Raw genomic sequence first — 22608 nt, forward strand, 5'->3', positions numbered from 1 at the left:
GGGACTCAAGGCGGCTAACAAAGACATGACACATTATAATGAATAACAGGATTGTTATTTTTAAAAAGTAATATTCAAACTTGTAGTTTATATGGAAAGCTTGAATTACTTTTTTTAAAAATCAGGATTTTGTTAATTAAATTGTAAAGGATAACAAAAAAAATAACAGTATTTCCTTGTAGCATTCCCCACTCCCAACTTTACTGGCCTTTCGTTCACAAATTAAAACCTTTCTGTGGAGTCAGGTCTTCCCAGACGAATGATAATAGGCACTGCCAGTCTGATAATAGTCCGATAATATTTGACAAATAATTTCAGTGGCCTGAGGCTATTGATACCTTTAAATGGTGCCTGCTGTAAGTTTTAACTGTTTTATATGATATGTTAAATTGGGTTTTTATTTTGGTAGATGATGTTTAGCTGATTATGTATTGTGTGCGGCTGTATTTGTATTGGTTTTGTATTTTGTAAAGGAGTCCCCAGTGGTGCAGCGTATTAAAGCACTGAGCTGCTGAACTTGCAGACCAAAAGGTTGCGGTTTCGAATATGGGGAGCAGAGTGAGCACCCGCTGTTAGCCCTAGCTTCTGCCAACCTAGCAGCTCGAAAACATGCCAATGTGAGTAGATCAATAGGTACCGCTCCGGCGGGAAGGTAATGGCGCTCAATGCAGTCACGCCGGCCACATGACTTAGGAGCCGTCTATGGACAATGCTGGCTCTTCGGCTTAGAAATGGAGATGAGCACCAAACAACAGAGTCGGCCACAACTGGACTTAATGTCAGAGGAAAACCTTTACTTTTTAAACCTAAGCTGCTATGAATCCCACCCATGGGAGAAAAGTGGGATAGAAATGAATAAATAATAATAATTCTGCAGCAAAGAAAAGACCCTTTCCTCTTTGTTAGCAATGTATAAGAAAAAAAACTCTAATAAAAATATTTTTAAAAAAGAAAAGAAAATGAATTGAAAGATGCAACATGAATTCTTATCCTGGCTTTGCACTGCAATACAGATTTTAACATTATAAGCCGCCTTGAGTCTCCTTTGTGGAGAGAAAAAGCGAGGTATAAATAAACATAATAACAACAACAACACAGTAATAGAGTCTGCAATAAAACAGAAAAATCCAGATCATCCAAATAAGTCGTCTTCCAAACTGTCCTCCTTTTTGAATTAGCTTGAATTGTCCTATCGTGCAAAAAGTGATTTCATCACATTTATGCTTCTTGAAACACATTTAAAACTCCAGTTATGCAACTATAGAAAATGGCTGCCAATGTCAACTCAAAGACACAATTTAAAAAAAACCCTAAGATTTATTATTATTATTATTATTATTATTATTATTATTATTATTATTATTATTATTTTTAAAGGCACATTGTTGGAAGCAACCCCTGTCGTTTCTTGGTAATCCGTTTAAGATCTGGTTATCAAGCCCTTTTGAAGGCTGAAAGTTTCAAATTCCACTTTGGCTCACTGAGAACAAGAATTTCTCTCCACGGATAAATATAGCTGGTCTAAACTTAGTTTGCATTTGATCCACTTAAAATGCCTGGTGTTTTGTGTGTGTGTGTGTGTTTTAAACAAATAAAAAGGAACATGTTTTTGAAGAACAAAGCGTAAAGCAGTCACATTATGTCCTGTACAAGGACAGGCCGGGCTGTTTACTTTAAAAGCTGTTGTGGGAGGGAACAACACAAAGCCCAATGACCTCATGATTATTATTTTGGAGAGGAAATGCTGCATTTTCCAGATTTATATTTATGCACAATTTCAATATACAGGACTTTAAAGTCTCAAGAAGTAAAGATTCTATTTTGGTTAAGCTTTGCATGAGTATCGGGCATTTCATATTTTCACGAGGATCATAAAATCAGAGTGGGAATTATTTTCTGCTTCTCTGGAGACTAGGACTCAATGGAGCAATGGGTTCGAATGACAGGAAAGGAACATTAGGAATAATTTTCTGACTGTAAGAACTGTTGAGGAGTGAAACTCTTTGCACCAGAGTGTGTGGGAAGCTCCTTCCTTGGAAGCTTTTAAACAGAGGCCGGATGGCAATCTGTCGGGGGTGCTTTGATGGTGCTTTTTCTGCATGGCAGAATGGGGCAAGACTGGATCGCCCTTGTGGTCTCTTCCAACTATATTTTATGGACCATCAGATCCAACTTCTGCACCATGCAGGATCTTTAGGTAGAGATTCCTTAACAAGCAATTGCCCAAATTCTTTCTGAAGGCATCCAAAGAAGGACATCTCACCAGATCTCTAGGCAACTGTTTCCACAGGCCAACTGCTCTTATTGCCAAGAAGTACCTTCTAATGTTCAATTGAAACTTATCCTCCACAACTTGAAGCCATTTAGACCTTGAGGAAAGCAACAGTCCCACTCGATTCTGCTTTAGTCAGATTTCAAGTGGAAGATGATGTCCAGTGATGACCAGTGATGTCCAGTGACACAATTCAAGGAGGATATTGGCAAGGTGGAACATGTTCAGAGGAGGGCAACCAAAACTCTTGAAGGTCTGGAAGCCAAGCCCTACAAGAAATAGCTTAGGGAGCTATGTATGTTTAGCTTGTAGAGGGAACAGGATAGCCATGTTTAAACATCTGATAGGACGACACATTGAGGAGGGGCAAGCTTGTCTTCTGCTGCTCCAGTGACTAGGGCACAGAGCAATGAGTTTATCATGTCAGAAGCGAATTGAGAACATACTTGTGCTAGCTGAACTGCTGACTTGAAAGCTGGCACTTTGAATCTGTGAGACAGGATGAGCTCTCATCTGTCAGCTCTAGCTTCCCATGCGGGGTCATGAGAGAAGCCTCTCCACAGGATGATAACACATCCGGGCATTCCCTGGGCAACGTCTTTGTAGACGGCCAATTCTCTCCCACAAGAAGTGAGCAATGGGTTCAAATTGCAGGAAAAGAAATTCCACCTGAATATTATCAAGAACTTTTTCCTTTTATTCAACATGATTATTTGTCATCTCATCAAATGACAGTGAGGATAGTCTGCATGAACAGCGATACCAATTAAACATTAGGAAGCACTTCCTAATGGTAAAAGCTGTTCAACGGTACTTCAGATTTTATTTTGGCCAATTCCTTCCCCTAAACAATAGCTGATGGCACCTGGAATTCCTTGATGGTCTCCCATCCAAATACCAACCACAGAAGAACCTGTTCCAGCCTCAAGAAGAAGGTGCCGTTAGAATTTAGGCTAATATTGTTGTTGTGTACCTGATCTAGATACTATCTTCAAAAAGTTGTTTCTGATCTAGATACTATCTTCAAAAGTTGGGCCATCCCAGCTGGCTTCTTCCTTTCTGCTCTCACCTCTTGTCACAATCCCACCATTATATTTGGGGTTCTAGCCCCACCTATAGGCTCCATCCTATGAATATTTTCAGCAAAAGTCCCAAGTTCCCTATAGTGTCTATACAAACATAAACACACACACACACACATACACAATAAAACAAACAAGTACAGGGTGTCCCCAAGGTTTCCATACCAAATGAAAATGGGAAATTGTAGCTAAGTGTGCTGTTGTTTTCAAAACATTAATTACAAAAGTTTACAAAATATTTACAAAATATTCTCAACATGCAAATGTGAGTAGATCAATAGGTACTGCTCTGGTGGGAAGGTAAGAAGGTACTAAATTGAATCATAATCATTTGTTACATTTTTCCTAAGTGTGGGATACCTTTGACAATACATACCCTGCCATCACTTCCAGGTGGAGTTGTCCAGAGACTGTGAGAAATGCAGGAATATTGAAGAAATGGGGGTTTTCTTCAGGTTCTTTGACTTCTTTTGCAGGCTGCAGGAGGTTGAGAGAAAAAGAAAGATGGAATTATGGATTTTATTGGTGTTGTTGTGTGTCTTCAAATTGTTATTAGACATACAACATACAGACAAAAACAGAGACAAAACACAGAGGCAATTTAACATTTTCCAGCTTTCGGCTTCCTGAGGGTATGCTCGATTTCGGCCACAGGGGGAGATGCTGCTTCATCATTCACTGTGACACCGAGTCCTTGATGGAGTATTTCCTCATTCTTCCACACGCTGTTGGACATTTTATGGTGTCGTAAATTAGTTAAATTAGCCTCCCCGCATAAAGCGGTACCTAAATTTCCTACTTGATAGATGCAACTATCTTTCGGGTTGCTCAGGTCAACAACGAGCTAGGCTATTTAATGGTCAGGTGCTCAATCCAACCCGAGCTGGCTTAAACTCATGACCTCTCAGTCAGTAATGAGCCTGGCCCTTTACACATTGCTAAAGTTTGCACAACCAACCATTTTGATCAGCAGTCAACACTATATGAACATTTCCAAGTGTTTTGCCAAAGACAAGGACTTATTTTTACAAGGAATAAAGGGTTTAAAAAACCTGTAAACCTGGCCCTTCACACAGGCTTTTGAATAAGTACGGCCCATTTGTATGTTAAACTTTTGTACTTGTGGTTACTTTCTGATCAGTTGCACCTGCATGGTTAATTTTTTTGATATAGCCTCAGGGTTCACCCCCATTTTAAGGTCCTCCCCCATTATTTTATAGCACTTTTAACTTCCTTCATGTTTACAAGTCTCATTTAGTGCACTTTTGCCCAGTTCATTTAATGATTTCATTGCTGTGTTTTAACTTGTGTTTATTAATGATTATGACTTTTTATGTCTTTTTAATTTTCATTTGCACGTTTTTTGGTACTTGAATATTATTGTATGTTCGTTTTGTATTTGTAAGCCTCCCGAGTCCCCCTGGGGAGATGGAGGCGGGGTATAAAAATAAAATAATAATAATAATTATTTTTATTGTATGATACAGCAAACAAGATAAGATATGCTGGATTTCGTATCACAAAATCACAAGTAGAACACTTCCCAAGTGTCTAGGACTGTGTGATATATTTTCGGATGATGTGCGCAGATCCCATTAGGGTGGCCTTTTGCAGTTGGCAGATCGTAATTTTGTCAATGTCTATTGTTTCCAAATGCCAGCTGAGATCTTTTGGCACGGCACCCAATGTGCCCATCATCACCGGGACCATCTGCACTGGTTTCTGTTTGTAGTCTGTCTGTGCGATTTTCTTACAGCAGCTGAGGATGTGATCAATGGTTTCATTGGTTTCCTTGCACAGTCTGCATTTTGGGTCATCAGCTGATTTTTCGATCTTGGCCTTAATTGCATTTGTTCTGATGACTTGCTCCTGGGCTGCAAGGATGAGGCCTTCTGTCTCCTTCTTCAGGGTCCCATTCGTGATTCGCCATAGCCAGGTCTTCTCCTTATCAGCTTTTCCTTCAATTTTGTCAAGGAACTTTCCATGCAGTGTTTTGTTGTGCCAGCTGTCAGCTCTAGTTTGTAGTGCGGTTTTCTTGTACTGATTTTTTGTCTGCTGTGCTTTGAGGAGTTTCTGATTTTTAACTTCAATAAAAGCAGGTTCTTCACTTTGCTTTACATATTCTGCCAGAGCATGTTCTTCTTCTTTGACTGCTTGTTTTACTTGTAAGAGTCCTCTGCCACCTGATCTTCTAGGCAGATATTATTATTGTTGTTGTTATTATTATTATTATTATTATTTTGGATATGGTGAAAATGTGGACTCATAGTGGATGGTGCAAGTCCTCTTCTGATTTCTTTACTGTATATTCTAGATGTTAGAAACACAATTCTCCTAAACAGTGATTAAAACTTACTGTTGGGAGCCCTGGGAAGCAGCAAAAGAGAAACCCTTTGTTCCTTCCTTACTTCTTTCATTCCTTCGTTCCTTCTTTTTTGATTCTTTACTAATCTGCCAATCATTTAAGATCCATAATACTGAACTCCCTGCCTCCTTGAGATTTCCCCTTGATTTATATATGAGGTTGACTTATACATGAGTATATACGGTAAGTACAAGGTCTGTATAAATCCCCAAAGAGATGCAGGATTGAAAGCCAGGGGGAGTTTCGCAACAAAGGAATGGGATAATAGGCTTTGTTCTCTCTCCCCGCCAGCCCCTGATAGAACTTCCTTTTTGAACCGTTCCCATACTGAGCATCCAAACTGGATTTAAATTCAGTTTAAGCACACAGTTTGGAGCCAAGGGAAAGGGAAGGCAGCCTTTGCAAACACCTGACGAGAAAGAAACCGCTCTTTGAAAGTCCACAGGTGCAGTTCAGAGGCACTGGACACGGGGCCTATTTATAGGCAAAGCTGGAAGTCGGACTGGCAAGGAATCAAAGGTTTCACAAAAACATCTGGCGAGGAAGAAAAGCCATCAATTGTCATTAGAAACAGACACACACCCAGAAGCATCGTCTTCAACAACTGTTTTTTTTGCAATAGCCTCAGGTGGAGATTTCAAAGGTCTATAAAGTTTCTGCAACAAAGCAAAAAAATATGAAAAGCAGAACACAGAAGAATATATATATATATATATATATATATATATATATATATATATATATATAGGGTTCCATTAGCAGTAAAAAGGGACAAGATAAAACGTGGCAGGACTTAAAAAAAGGGACAAGATAATATCTTTGATGCAGATGTTTCTGTTATTATTCCATTGATATGGCTGCCGAGAGCATTTCCTCCAAATAAGTCAAACCGATCAGGGTTTTTTCTAAAGCTGAGAGTGTTTGACTTGCCCAAGGCCATTCAGTGGGTTTCTATGGCTGAGCTGGGAATCAAACTGTATTCTCCAGTGCTCAAACCATTCATACTGGTCTATTCTAGAGCAAGAAATAAACTTGAAATATTTGTTCCGATAGTCTTGAAGTAGTTGATAGTCTGGGTCCCCAACTTTACTGGGCTTTTTCTTTGGGTCTCATTAGATGACGCATCCTGTTTGGTGACCTTTGGAGCAAGCACATGGATTTGAACAGCAAAACAAATAATTCGGGCTGTGGCGCAGCTGGTTAGCAGCCAGCTGCAATAAATCACTACTGACTGAGAGGTCATGAGTTCGAAACTAGCCTGGGTTGGATTGAGAGCCCGACCATTAAATAGCCAAGCTCGTTGTTTACCTACGCAACCTGAAAGACAGTTGCATCTGTCAAGTAGGAAAATTTAGGGACCGCTTATGGAAGGAGGCTAATTTAACTAATTTACGTCACCATAAAAAGGTCCAGCAGCGTGTGTGTGGAAGAATGAGGAAGTACTCCATCAAGGACCCGGTGTCAGTGGATGATGAAGCAGCAGCTCCCCCTGTGGCCGGAATCGAGCATACCCTCATGAAGCTGGAAATTGGAAAATGTTAAATAGCCTCTGTGTCTCTGTCTGCATGTCGTATGTCTAATGGCATTGAATGTTTGCCATGTATATATACATTGTGATCCGCCCTGAATCCCCTTCAAGGTGAGAAGTGCAGAATATAAACATTGCACATAAATAAATAAATAAATAAATAAATTCACAGACAGGGAAACCCTTTTAATGACATGCTAGAGATAACTGAGTATATACAGAGAGTAAAGTTAGTAGAGGCTGGTTACTTGGCAGATATAAAGATAGGATCGCTTTTTATGTGCCCTGATTAATTTACCAACTGGTGCTGAACAGAAGTGCGCTGAGGAACATAGCAAGAATTTGTCACCACTACTTAAAATGTCTCACAAAACCCTAAAATAACATTCTATGTTGTGAGGCATTGCACGTGGTTTAAATGGCAGGTCCAAACATGACTAATAATAATATCAATAATATTGATAGCCTGCTTTTCCCTCACCAAAAATGACTTAAAGCAGCAAATGCTAAAAAACGTATCAATCCGTGAATGAAAACTTATGCTGGCTGCAGCATTTAGAGCAGGGGTCCCCAAACTAAGGCCCGGGGGCCGGATGCGGCCCTCCGAGGTCATTTACCTGGCCCCCACCCTCAGTTTTATAATATAATATACTGTATATACATATAATATTGATAATAATTACAGTATAGTGGTATAGTTCAATATAGTAATATATAATGCTAATAGTGTGCTATGCTAATAATATAATATATTGTATGTTCATATAATTTGTAAGCCACTCTGAGTCCCCTTTGGGGTCAGAAGGGTGTGATACAAATGTAGTAAATAAATGCAGTAAATAAATAAATAATAAATAAATAAATTTTAGACTTCAGCTCGCATAAAGTCTGAAATGACTTGAAGGCACACAACAACAACAACAACAACAACAACCCTAATTAACTTGACTATCTCATTGGCCAGAAGCAGGAGCACACTTCCCATTGAAATCCTGATCAATGTATGTTGGTTAAAATTGTTTTTATTTTTAAATATTGTATTGTTCTTTCATTGTTCTTGTTGTTGTTGTTGTTTTTGCACTACAAATAAGACATGTGCAGTGTGCATCGGAATTTGTTTGTATTTTTTTCTTCAAATGATAATCCGGCCCCTCAACAGTCTGAAGGATTGTGGACCGGCCCTCGGCTTAAAAAGTTTGGGGACCCCTGATTTAGAGAGTCAACATCCACAAAAGTAACTTTCCCAAGATCTGGTTCAGAAATGACACAAATACCACTTGGTTCTGTTCACAGCCATGTGGACCTCCCACCTTAAAAACATACAATGAAAATACTTTAAGATTATTGTTATTCGTTTTGGAAGTTAAATTTAACGGGTGTACAGGGAGTAAAAGTGATACTGGGAAATAGCTAGTTTTACAACTTGTACAATGATACTTATGTTGCTGAAAAATATAACATACTATCTATCTATATATATAAAAGGATAAAAAATTTCAGCCTAGGACAAAACAACAAAACTACACATTCCAGAAACACTAAACTTGGCAACACAACCCCTCATCCATGCCTCTACGTTCATACAACAAAAAGAAAAGAAAAATAAAGTCCTAATTAGAGGGAGAGAAATAATTGTTTTTTATCCAATTGCTGCCAGTTACAAGGATAAACTCTGCCCACTTGGTCTCCTACCAACCTACTCAGCCCAGTGGACCAGCCTCTACATAATAATAATGATGATGAAGATGATAATAATAATAATAATAATAATAATAATAATAATAATAGAAGCATAGAATCCAAGAGTTCGGAGAGATCCCTAAGGGCCATCCAGCCCAACCCTTTCTACTATGCAGCAGGACACAATCCAAGCATTCACAACACATGGACAATGTATAAATACTATACCATATTACACAGGGACATAGACTCCCTCTACCCTCACCACTTTCACAGTACACAAACAACCAAATGCATACTAAACATAAAGACAACCATACAACAGACTTTCAATACCACCACTGCCTCAACAAGTTCTCACCAACACCACCAGACAACGCCACAGCAACGCGTGGCCGGGCACAGCTAGTATCTACATATTAAACAGCAGTGTTTGTATGTATGTATTTTCCAAGATGGCCCCAACTTTCAAAGAGCACTGTAAATCCCACCAACAATGGATCTGGGCCAAACTTGGCACACAGACCTCCCATGACTAACAGGACACACTGGAGAGGTTTAGGGCATGTGGATCTTAGATTCTGGGAGTTATAGTTCACCAACATCCAGAGACCACTCAGAACCCAGCCAACAATGGATCTGGGCCAAACTTGGCACACTCCTTCTACATGGCCAACTTTGAAGATTGGTGAGTTTGGAAGGGGGGCTGATCTTGAATTCTGGGAGTTATAGTTCACCAATACTCAGGGAACACTCTGAACTCAAACAACAACAGAACTGCATCAAACTTGGCACACATACCCAACATGCCGAACTTTGAATACTGGTGGGGTTTCGAGGGACTGACCTTAGAGGTTGAGAGTTATAGTTTATCCACAGAGCGCTGTGCAACCAACTGGTGATGGTTCTTTGCAAAACTTGGCACACATACCCAATATGATGAACTTTGAAAACTGGTGGGCTCTGGAGGGACTGATCCAACATGATGGAAATTGTAGTTCTCCCTGATCCAGAGAGCTCTGTGACCCTCACCAATGATGGATCTGAATCAAACTTGGCACACAGACCCAACATGGCCAATTTTGAATACAGGCAGGGTTTGGAGTTGATTGACCTTAGAATTTGGGAGTTGTTGTTCACCCACATCCAGAGTGCACTGAACTCAGCCGATGACAGATCTGGACCAAACTTGGCACACGGACCCAACATGGCCAACTTTGATTTATTTATTTCTCGTGTCAGAAGCGAACCGAGGGTGCAAGTTGTAATGGATTTGCAAACATAGAGATTTTTTTAGAGAAAAAAAACTTGGTATTAATACTAATGGATTAGGGATCGGATGGTTTTTGCCAACTTTGATTACTGGTGGGGTTTGGAAGGTGATCGACACACGGTTTTGGGAATTTTAGTTCACTCACATCCTTATGGATTTTCTATTGGGAACATTAAAAAAACAAAAGCAAAGACTGACTTTTTCTAATAGATAGTGTAACAAATTACCTAACCTAGGCATTGCCAGGTACCTAAGCTAGTTTATAATAACAGTGAAAATATGTATATGTATGATTTCCATGACAGCTCCTACACTCAAGAGACCACTGCAAACCCTACCGATGATGGATCTGGACCAAACTTGTCACACATAGCCATTATGACCAACATTAACTCTTTGCAGTGTTTGCGGAGGATTGACTTGGGATGATGGGAGGTGTAGTTCACCCACATCCTTATGCATTTTCTAATGCGTCCTATTATTATTATTATTATTATTATTATTATTATTATTATTATTATTATTATGTTCATTTATACCCTCTTTTTCGAACCACAAGGGAAACTTAAAACAATCCAAAAACAAACAATGACTATTTCTCATGTTTATCCTTACCTAACTCAGGCATCGCTACCTAACTCAGGTACCCAAGGTAGTAATATAATATATATTTATATGTGCAAAAATTCAGTTGGCCCTTTCTACAGGTGCTGAAATAAACATATTCCCATATTCCCAGCAACCTTCTATGACAATGCTGGGTGTGAAAACCTTGCCCAGTGCTCCTAATAGCATTAGCATAATAATATTATGCTATACTATTCATATAATATATTGTATATACATATAATATTGATAATAATATTAGTAAAAAGGTAAATGTTTCTCCTGACGTTAAGTCCAGTCATGTCTGACTCTGGGGGTTGGTGCTCATCTCCATTTCTAAGCCGAAGAGCCGGCGTTGTCCGTAGACACCTCCAAGGTCATGTGGCTGGCATGACTGCATGGAGCGCCTTTACCTTCCCGCTGGAGCGGTACCTATTGATCTACTCACATTTGCATGTTTTCGAACTGCTAGGTTGGCAAGAGCTGGAGCTAACAGTGGGTGCTCAAGCCGCTCCCGGGATTTGAACCTGGGACCTTTCGGTCTGCAAGTTCAGCAGCTCAGCGCTTTAACACACTTCGCCACCGGGGCTCCGATAATAATATTATAATGTAATAAAATATTATAATAATACACTATTATAATTGTATATTATATATTACATGTAATATTACTAATAATATTGCAATATAGTGGTATAGTACATTATAGTAATATATAATGCTTATATTGTGCTCTGCTAATAATATAATTTATTGTATGTACTTGTAACTTGTAAGCCGCCTTGAGTCTCCTTGGGGGTGAGAAGAGCGGGGTATAAATGTTGCTAATAATAATAATAATAATAATAAAGATGTGAAGACTGTGGTCAGTAAAGAATACACACAAAGGGTCAGAAAAATTCTCAAAAGCAAGCTCAATGGAGGCAACACCATCAAGGCCATAAACACCTGGGCCATACCTGTCATAAGATATACTGCTGGCATCATAAACTGGACACAGGTGGAACAGGACAATTTGATCAGAAAAACAAGAAAACTCATGACCATTCATCATTCACTGCACCCTCGCAGTGATGTTGACCGGCTATATCTGCCTAGAAGATCAGGGGGCAGAGAACTCTTACAAGTAAAACAAGCAGTCAAAGAAGAAGAACATGCCCTGGCAGAATATGTAAAGCGAAGTAAAGAACCTGCTTTGATTGAAGTAAAAAATCAGAAACTCCTCAAAGCACAGCAGATAAAAAACCAGTACAAGAAAACCGCACTACAAACTAGAGCTGACAGCTGGCACAACAAAACATTGCATGGAAAGTTCCTTGACAAAAGTGAAGGAAAAGCTGATAAGGAGAAGATCTGGCTATGGCTCACGAATGGGACCCTGAAGAAGGAGACAGAAGGCCTGATCCTTGCAGCCCAGGAGCAAGACATCAGAACAAATGCAATTAAGGGCAAGATCGAAAAATCAGCTGATGACCCAAAATGCAGACTGTGCAAGGAAACCGACGAAACCATTGATCATATCCTCAGCTGTTATAAGAAAATCGCACAGACAGACTACAAACAGAGGCACAACTATGTGGCCCAAATGATTCATTGGAACTTATGCCTCAAGTACCACCTGCCAGCAGCAAAGAACTGGTGGGATCACAAACCTGCAAAAGTATTGGAAAATGAGCACGCAAAGATATTGTGGGACTTCCGAATCCTGACTGACAAAGTTCTGGAACACAACACACCAGACATCACAGTTGTGGAAAAGAAAAAGGTTTGGATCATTGATGTTGCCATCCCAGGTGACAGCCGCATTGACGAAAAACAACAGGAAAAACTCAGCTGCTATCAAGACCTCAAGATTGAACTTCGAAGACTCTGGCAGAAACCAGTGCAGGTGGTCCCGGTGGTGATGGGCACACTGGGTGCCATGCCAAAAGATCTCAGCCGGCATTTGGAAACAATAGACGTTGACAAAATCACGATCTGCCAACTGCAAAAGGCCACCCTATTGGGATCTGCACGCATCATCCGAAAATACATCACACAGTCCTAGACACTTGGGAAGTGTTCGACTTGTGATTTGTGATACGAAATGCAGCATATCTATCTTGTTTGCTGTGTCATGATAAAATATATTTATATACAAAAGAATAAACTTTTCCAAGCTCTGCATTTTGGGGATGAAATCGTCTTCAATATACAGGGGCGAACGGCTTATATTTGCAGCTGAACTTTGGATATAAAGAGCGAACGGGCTCAATACCTGTTTTGTTCTTCTCTTTACGGGATGTAACAAGGCCTCCTTTTGACGGCAGCCTTCGTTGTCGCTCCCTCCTTTAAGCTCTCGGAAGTCATTTGGCTTTAGGGCTAACAGAACGCACCATTTGCGACTAAACGGCCGTATTTACTGCCGGATCTGTGTCCGGAACTGTGCCGAAGGGCTGCCAACGGAATCAAGCCATTGCAATTCATAGAAGATGCTTGCGACAAAATGCGAGCAGGGGGGTCAACCGTTTCGGAAATAATGCAAATTTGTGCGCAGCGAAGCCTATTTGGAAGGTGTCCGTAGCGACAGACCTCCAATTCGAACCATTCTGAAACTTGCGTAGGTTTCAAAACCAGTTTGCCATTGTGTAGAAGACTAGAAGTGACAACTTAACTTTAAATAAAAGTAGGCAGTTTGCCCAAATGCCTTTGGTGAGACAGAACGAGTTAAACGGTGCTTTGGACATTGGCCAGAAAGGAAGAGCTAAACCGTTTGCTGTGTCTTTTTGTTTCCGAATGAATGGCCACGAAGATGGAAGGCATATGATAAAAGGGTTATGAAAGTATACATGGTAAATAGGGAGATAAATAGGTTTCCCCCCCACGATGTCACAGACCGGGTTTAATCAACGCCTGAAATTGGTTGATAATGAGATTCAAAAACATGCAAAATGCGGAAGATTAATTACAGAGTTGGCTGCCAAAAGATGTCTCAACAGATGCTAGGTTTTTAAAAAAAGAGGATTGGATAAATTTGTGGGAGTTCGAGCCATTGTTTCGTTCGTTTACTAATTAACATTTCTGGTCCTTCTCCCCGCACGATGTGCCCAGAGGTGTCTCATGGCAACCGTAAAGTTAGAATAGAAATTACATTACAATACAATAAACTAGACGAAGCAGATGGAACCACGGCAGTCACCTAAATTAAAACCACTAACCCGCAAAAAAAGAAAGGAAGGAAGGAAAAGAAGAATCAATAAGCAAACTGAGTTGCTGTGAGTTTTCCAGGCTGAATGGCCATGTTCCAGAAGCATTCTCTCCTGATGTTTCACCCACATCTATGGCAGGCATCCTCAGAGGTTGTGATATGTTGGAAACAATATAAGTGGGGTTTATATATCTGTGGAATAATGTCCAGGGTAGGAGAAAGAACTCATCTGTTGCAGGCAAGTGTGAATGTTGCAACTGGCCAGCTTGATTAGCATTGAATGGCCTTGCAGCTGACTGCTTCTGGCCACCAGTATTTAAAAAACTCTAAAATCGGGTCAGTAAATAAAGAACAACATTCAGGATTAGCATTGAATGGCCTTGCAGTTTCAAAGTCTGGCTGCTTCTTGTTGGGGCAATCCTTTGTAGGAAGGTGTTAGCTAGCCTTGATTGTTTCCTACCTGGAATTACCCTGTTTTCAGAGTGTTGTTCTTTATTTACTGTCCTGATTTCAGAGTTTTTAAAATACAGTACTGGTAACCATATTTGGTTCGTTTTTCTTTGGTTTCCTCCTTTTTGCTGAAATTGCCCACATCGTTGTGGATTTCAATGGCTTCTCTGTGAAGTCTGACATGATGGTTGGGAGAGTGGTTCAGCATTACTGTGTTCTCAAATCATATGCTGTGCCCAGATTGGTTCATCAAGTGCTCTGCTATGGCTGACTTCTTTGGTTCATTAGTCTGCAGAGCCTTTCATGTTCCTTGATTGGACTTTCCACAGATATGTAAACCCCACTTACTTAGTATCTAACAAACCTCACAACTTCCGAGGATGCCTGCCACAGATGTGGGTGCAACCAATGCTTCTGGTTTGTGGCCATACAGCCCGGAAAACTCACAGCAACTTAGTGATTCTGGCCATGAAAGCCTTTGACAACACAATAAACAAACTGAGAGGCCCAAACACTTGCTGGCAGAAAGATGATTCGACAAGCTCCTTTTTGGAAAGGACATCTAGAACCCAGGCAGACCCACTGTGGGTGCATCTACACTGTAGAATTAATGCAGTTTGGAACCACTTTAACTGCCATTGCTCAATTTTTCAAGGTCTTTAGCTTTCTGTGCCAAAACATGTTGGGGCCTCACCAAACTACAGTTCCCAGCATACCATAGCATTGAGCCATGGCAATTAAAGTGGTTCCAAACTGCATCATTTCTGCAGTATAGATGCACCCCAAGAGGCAATTTGTTTCCGAGTACTACTTCTGGAGTGACGCAATATGGATTTGTGATGCACTTGTGATAGGCTGATAACTTTTAAGCTGTTTTAAAAATTAGCAAGCAGTTATCCAGGATCTTACCTCAACTTGGAAGACTTCCCCAGCGCCCTCGCAGTCATTCGAGGTAATTATTGGCGTATGGATGTGCAGGTATCCGTTATCCTAGTGGAAATTCACAAATAAATAATATTATTTATAAAATATTCCTCACACTGGCAACTTTTCACATTAACGGATTTTTCTAACAGAAAAATGTGGAGGAAAGAGTAGGAAACATAGCACATAGAAGCCCTTCATTTTAGCAAAGAAAGCAGAGTGAAGACAGGACAAAAGTATTTATTTATGTATTTATTTATTTACAGTGTATATATTCTGCTCTTATCACCTCAAAGGGGACTCAAGGCAGATCATAGAACATACATTCAATGTTGTTTATACACTGACAAGACAGACAATTGTACATAGATAGAGTATATATAGGCATATATAGGCTTTTCCCCACCATCTTTGGCATCTTGGAGGCTTGCTCCATCTCCCTGCTGAAGAGCTTTTTTTAGTAAATATCTTCTTTTTGATCAAATCGCTGGCATTTTTCAGGCGTTTCCTTATGGATGCCTTAAAATACCTCCCCGCCTTTAAGTGGTACCTATTTATCTACTTGCATTTGGCTTTCGAACCGCTAGGTCGGCGGAAGCTGGGCTAAAGGCCAGGATCTCACCTTGACCTGGGCTTTGAACTGTCAACCTTTTGATTGACAAGCTGGTGGTTTAACATGCTGTGCTACAGCCCGGCCTTTGATATAGTGTTTTCTGTAAAGTCCAATTAATTTAGATCTATACGGAATACATTTCTTAACTTCATGTTGATACGCAAAACCATACATAATAACAAACCAATTATTCTTATTATTTAATTTATAATTTTTATTAAGTGTCCATTATATGTGCAATCTCACAGTACAACCATAAACCACAATCTAAAAATTTACCTTATCCTCTCCACCCTTCTGCCCCACTAATTCAGAGACATTTACAAGCTCCTTACTAATAAATTATCCTTTACTCTATTGTCTAATTGTATTAATAAGTCATTGCTTCCCTTAGCCATTTATCTAAAATCACACTTGATTTGAGAGTGGCTTAAATTTACTATTACTCTGACTCATATTAGTTGATAAATGGCTTCCATATGTAACCTCAAACAAATTCTCTTTCATTCCGCCTCTCTAATCTAATTTTCCTGCTTCTTGGCAGGGGGTTGGACTGGATGGCCCATGAGGTCTCTTCCAACTCTACTATTCTATGATTCTATGAGTCTATGATTTTGTATGTTAATATTTCAGACAAAGCTATGGCACATGTATTATTTGACCAATCCTGTACTTTTAAATTATCTAATTTGGTAGATATTGACACTAGAGTCATGGTGGAAGTCCTGTAGCTGCCAGATTTAGAACAAGAGTTGTATTATTATTATTATTATTATTATTATTATTATTATTATTATTATTATTATTATTATTATTATTGTTATTATTAATTATTATTATTCCACACTTTTTCCCAGGACTGGGTCCCAAACCATTCTGTCTGGTTAGATTTATAGGCGAGCAAATATTGCCCTCTAGTGGCCACAGACTAAATAGCATGACTAAAAGAAATACAGTAGAGTCTCACTTATCCAACACTCGCTTATCCAATGTTCTGGATTATCCAACGCATTTTTGTAGTCAATGTTTTCAATTCATCATGATATTTTGGTGATAAATTCATAAATACAGTAATTACTACATAGCATTACCGCAAACTGAACTACTTTTTCTGTCAAGTTTTTTGTATAACATGATGTTTTGGTGCTTAATTTGTAAAATCATAACCTAATTTAATGTTTAATAGGCTTTTCCTTAATCCCTCCTTATTATCCAACATATTCACTTATCCAACGTTTTGCTGGCCCGTTTACGTTGGATAAGCGAGACTCTACTGTACTGTATTTCTTCAATTCTAAAACACGCTTTCCCTGCATATAAACAGCTTTAAAAACGATGTGTGTCTTAGAATTTCAGGTGCTTTTTATATAAATAAGGCTTTCATTCTTGTGGTGGTACTGAAATTAGTGTGTGTCTTACAATTGAATCATGGAAATATGTTCCCCCCAGGCAAGAGACAAAAACCTTTCCAATGCTAATTAGGGTGATTAACTGAAACATTAATGCTGGCTTCCCAGTGACAAAGGACTCTTGCCACACCCCGGACTCTCCACAGATATATTTTTTTTCCTTTCCTTGCCTTAGTTTATCCATACCTCACAACCTCTGAGGATGCCTGCCATAGATGTGGGCGAAATGTCAGGAGAGAATACTTCTGGAACATGGCCACACAGTCCGAAAGACATACAACAACCCTGTGATCCCGGCCATGAAAGCCTTCGACAACACAGAGTGGTTTATATTGCTGAGGATGGTTTCTATTGCTAGGGATGTTTAGCTTGGAGAAGAGAAGGCTGAGAAGGGAGATGAATGTCATGTTTAAATATTAGAAGGGATGTCCCATTGCTCTGGAGCAATATATTCAATGTACATGAAAAATAAAAATTTCCAATAGGAAGAACTTCCTGATGGGAAGAGCTGTTCAGCAGTAGAATATGCTGCCTTGGTGTGTGGTGGAGTCTCCTATGGAGGTTTTTAAGCAGAGGCTGGATGGCCATCTGTTGAGAGGGCTTGGATTGTGTCTTCCTGCCTGGCAGAAGGGGGTCAGACTGGATGGTCCTTGGGGTCTCTTTCAAGTCTAAGATTCTATTGGGTTACCTTGAAATAGGAGTGGATGGCTCCCGTAGCTTCGCTGCGTATCCTCAGAAGGGCACTCAGAGAATTACTTCTGCATCGGACATGAGGGAACTGGCGGAGGTATTCGAGGGGCTGGTGTGTTTTGTACTTCAGAGGGAAGGCCTGGATGGGAAAAACAGAGTAAGAAAAACATGGTAATGATGACGACGACGACAACTACTAACACTACTACTAGTAGTGTCATTTATTTATCTCTTTCTTGGGACCCAAAGCATATCACAATATTAAGAAAAAAACAATACAATTTAGTATCTACAACGTACAAATGTTAAAGTAGAATTAAACTTGCAACTCACTTCAAACACTTAGAAACTCTTAAAATAATTAAATCACTATAAAGACAGTCCATGTTTACTCTAAATCCTTCTGCACTCAGTGATGTTTTCCCAGGCAGAATGATATAATCGTGGAGTTGGAAAAGACCCCAAAGGCCATCCAGTCCAACCCCATTTGTCATGAAGGAATATTTATTTATTTATTACAATATTTATATCCCGCCCTTCTCACCCAATAGGAGACTCAGGGCAGCTTATTTATTTATTTATTTATTTATTTGCAGCATTTATATTCCGCCCTTCTCACCCTGAAGGGGACTCAGGGCGGATCACATTACACATATAGGCAAACTTTCACTGCCTTTTAACATAGAACAAAGACAAACAAACATAGGCTCCAAGCGGGCCTCGAACTCATGACCTCCTGGTCAGAGTGATTCATTGCAGTTAATTGCAGCTGGCTTGCTCTCCCGCCTGCGCCACAGCCCGGGCTTACAATAAAACACACATATAAAATTGTACAATACATTGTGAATCAATTAAAAAGTTATTAAATTACATCAGACATTCATAAAAACACTTATAAAATACAGATGGGCATGTTCGAGTCTAAAAGACTGGGTCTGTCAATTGAGTTCCAGTGTACATAATAATAATTAATGCTGCTAATTGTTATAATAATAATAATAACAACAACAACAACAACAATAATAATATACTTCATTTATATTCTGCTCTATCTCTCAGAGGGGACTCAGGGTGAATTACAGAACACAGATATGGCAAGCATTCAATGCCGTTATACAATCAACAAGGACAGACAATACACTAACAGAGGTAAAGGCATTCCCCCATCTTTTCTATTTCTGGCATCTTGGAGGTTGTGCTCAACTCCGGACACGGGGTGTGCGTACGCTGTTGCTCTATCTTTCATGTCGAGGAGCTTTGTCATCCTTAGATGTCCTCCCGACTGATGTCCTTAAGGACGCCTTTCATTACCTTCCCACTAAAAGCGATAGCTATTTATCTACTCGCATTTTCGTTTTCAATCTACTAGGTGAGCAGGGAGCTAGGGTGGATGGCGGTGCTCACCCCAACCCAGGCTCGAACTGCCGACTTTTCGATCAGCAGGATTTTATGCAGCTAACAGTATAGCCCGTTGTGCTAGGCCCGGCACAATCTAAGCACTCCCCACAGAGGGCCATACAACATCTGCTTAAAAGACTCCAACACACTATGTGAGGCTACCTCTCATATCAATAGGGTTCATTATCATCCATTGTTTCCTATTTCCACCATAGGTTCAGGAACATATCCCCCCAAGGATATGGGATTGTATTGTATTTTATGCTGAAGACATGTTCAATATTTTAAAAAACAAAAGCAAGAACGATGGTGGCAAGCATGGGGAAAATGCAAAACAGGTCTTGTACTTACTAGACTATCACAAGGTCCCACGACCCGAATATTTTCCGCTGCCAGCTCCACGTTCTGCCTCTTGTGAGGACTTTTGATCAGTTTCCCTTGCACTTCAACTGAACTTCCAAAAGTCAGTTCCCTGGAATATAAAACAATCATATCCTTTATTATGGTCACATTCTACACTTGAACCCTGCCTAACATCAGAGAGGTAAACACATTACTTTATATGCAAATATAATTTATATTTCTAATATATTCTCTTTCTCAATATTAGGAAGAACTTATCATATGGAAATGGAATGAACTTTTTTTCTGCTGATCCAGAGAGTAGGATCTTGTGTTTTTAAAGGATTGTACATACACTGTCTTGAATCCTATACCGGGAAAAAGGTTTGAAGGATGAGCTAGGGAGTGTTGTATAGTGTTTTAATTGTGTTTTCGAAGCTTTCATGGCTCGAATCACAGAGTTGCTGTGAGTTTTCTGGGCTGTATGGCCATGTTCCAGAAGCATTCTCTCCTGACATTTTGCCTAAATCGATGGCAGGCATCCTCAGAGTTTGTGAGGTATACTGGAAACTAGGCACGAAACAATCCACACATGAAACAATCAGGGCCAACTAACACCTCTCAACAAAGGATTCTCCCAGACAGGAATCAGCCAGGCATTGAAGCTGCAAGGACATCAAATGCTAATCAAGGTGATTAATTACAACGTTCACACTTACCTCCGACAGGCAAGAGATTTTTCTCCGAGCCTGGACCTTCCACAGATATATAAACCTCCCTTGCCCAATTTCCAACAGACCTCACATCCTCTGAGCATACCTGCCATAGATGTGGGCGAAACGTCAGGAGAGAATGCTTCTGGAACATGGTCATAATGTTGCGGAAGGAATATAGCTTGGAAAACTCACAGGAATACAGCCCAGAAAACTCACAGCAACCCAGTGTTTTAATTGTTTTAACAGTTTTTGTTTTAAGTGATTATAACTGACTTGCTTTAATAAGTGGAGGTTTGATCCTATTTTAATATTTATAAGTTGTGGGTTTCAAAATGCAGTTTTTTAAAATGTTGTGAGCTGTTTTGGGTCTTGACCAAGAGAGAAAAATAAGTTATAACTATAAATATAACAACAATGTAATGTTGCATAGTTGTGTTTATTCATGAATAAGTACATATGTGTATATGAATAAGAAAATATTTTGATTGGGACTGGGAGAAACGTGTAACACCAGCCACAGTTCTACTAACTACTAACCAAGGGCTCTTCTAAACTGCTATATTAAATCCATATTATCTGCTTTGAACTGGATTACATGGCAACGTAGACTCATATAATACAGTTCAAAGTGGATAATGTGGAGTATCTGCTTTGATAATTTGGACTATATGGCCGTGTAGAAGGGGCCCAAGACTAATTTCTCATCTGAATCCCTTGACCCACTTCCACATATAAGACTCACAAGGAAAAGAGAAAAAGACCACCTAAACTATGTATAGCCAAACTTCACTTTAATCTGATTTACCCACCTGGATTCCAGCCTTGGATCTGCAACCACTTGGAGGCTTTCTAAAGAGGAGCCATCATTGATGTGAAGAAACAGGACTTCTTTCTGGGACCGGACAGAACGGACCCAGCCCTGGAAGAAAAAAACAAGGCCTGAATTGAAGAGGGGCTGAGATACAATCCTGTAGTAGAAAGCCAGAAGATGGACACGTCACAGTTGTCAGAGTATTTGCAGCGCAGCAGTAATTGGATGGAAGCAGTGGAATGCAGAACGAAGAGACACTCAGAGACGTTGGTAAAACTATTTACAACGTTTTACTGTATGCAGCAATAATCAACACAAACAGACTTGCAGATGACAGACGAACACAGGACTGCTCTGTTCTCCGACAGAACTTGACTCGAGCTCTAGGCAGACAGAACTCAACTGAACTGATGCAATTGTTATGCACAAACACTTGTGTCTGGATACTCCCTAGTTTCAGCCACACATCAAGGTCATCATAGCTTCTTGGCAATTCACTCTTTCCACACTATGGTACATTCTGGATGATGCAATCAGTTGCAATACAAGCATGGCACAAATTGCATTTAAACACCATCAATACACAAATCCCACATTAACAACAGTCACCCCTCCATATTCACTGGGTGTTAGGGGCACTAGACTACCATGAAAGGGAAAATAAAGAAATTACTAATTTTTTTAACTTGAAAGAACACTTCTCTAGGAAGTTCTAGGTCTTCCACCATGGCACTATGGTTGACTTCCTTTGCAAACTGACCACAGAATCACATTGGAGAACAAGCTCACTCCCTCTTCCTTATGACAACCTTTCATATATTTATACATGTCTCCTCTCAACCTTCTCTTCTGCAGGCAAAACATACCTAGCTCTTTAAGACGCTCCTCATAGGGATTCATGGGCTCCAAATCATTGATTATTTTAGTTTCTCTTCTCTGGACATCTTCTAGCTTGTCAACAACTCTTTTAAACTGTGGTTCCCAGAACTGGACACAGTATTCCAGGTAAAGAGGTCTAACCAAAGCAGAATAGAGAGGCACCATGACTTCCCCTGATTTAAACACTAGACTCCTTTTGATGCAGCTCAAAATCCCATTGGCTTTTTTAGCTGCAGCATCACACTGTTGGCTCATGTTTAACTTGTTGTCCACTAAGACTCAAAGATCTTTTCCATACAAACTGTTGTCAAGCCAGCCGTCCCCCATTCTGTATCTTTGCATTTCATTTTTTTCTGCCTAAAGGGAGTATTTTACATTTGTCC

General features: G+C 39.8%; 1 protein-coding gene across 1 annotated transcript in view; it reads right to left on the reverse strand.

Moving 5' to 3' along the window:
- nars2 (asparaginyl-tRNA synthetase 2, mitochondrial) overlaps window positions 1–22608 on the reverse strand; it is a 66141-nt gene that overhangs the window by 39423 nt on the left and 4110 nt on the right. The window contains exons 3-7 of the mRNA XM_003225968.4: window positions 21345–21454; window positions 19829–19949; window positions 18078–18218; window positions 15353–15433; window positions 3731–3831 (exon numbers count right to left, since the gene is read on the reverse strand). Of these exons, the coding sequence (XP_003226016.1) occupies window positions 3731–3831; window positions 15353–15433; window positions 18078–18218; window positions 19829–19949; window positions 21345–21454 (554 nt within the window). The remainder of the gene's footprint in view (window positions 1–3730; window positions 3832–15352; window positions 15434–18077; window positions 18219–19828; window positions 19950–21344; window positions 21455–22608) is intronic.

Source organism: Anolis carolinensis, chromosome 3 (assembly GCF_035594765.1).
Source record: "Anolis carolinensis isolate JA03-04 chromosome 3, rAnoCar3.1.pri, whole genome shotgun sequence".
Taxonomy (NCBI): domain Eukaryota; kingdom Metazoa; phylum Chordata; class Lepidosauria; order Squamata; family Dactyloidae; genus Anolis; species Anolis carolinensis.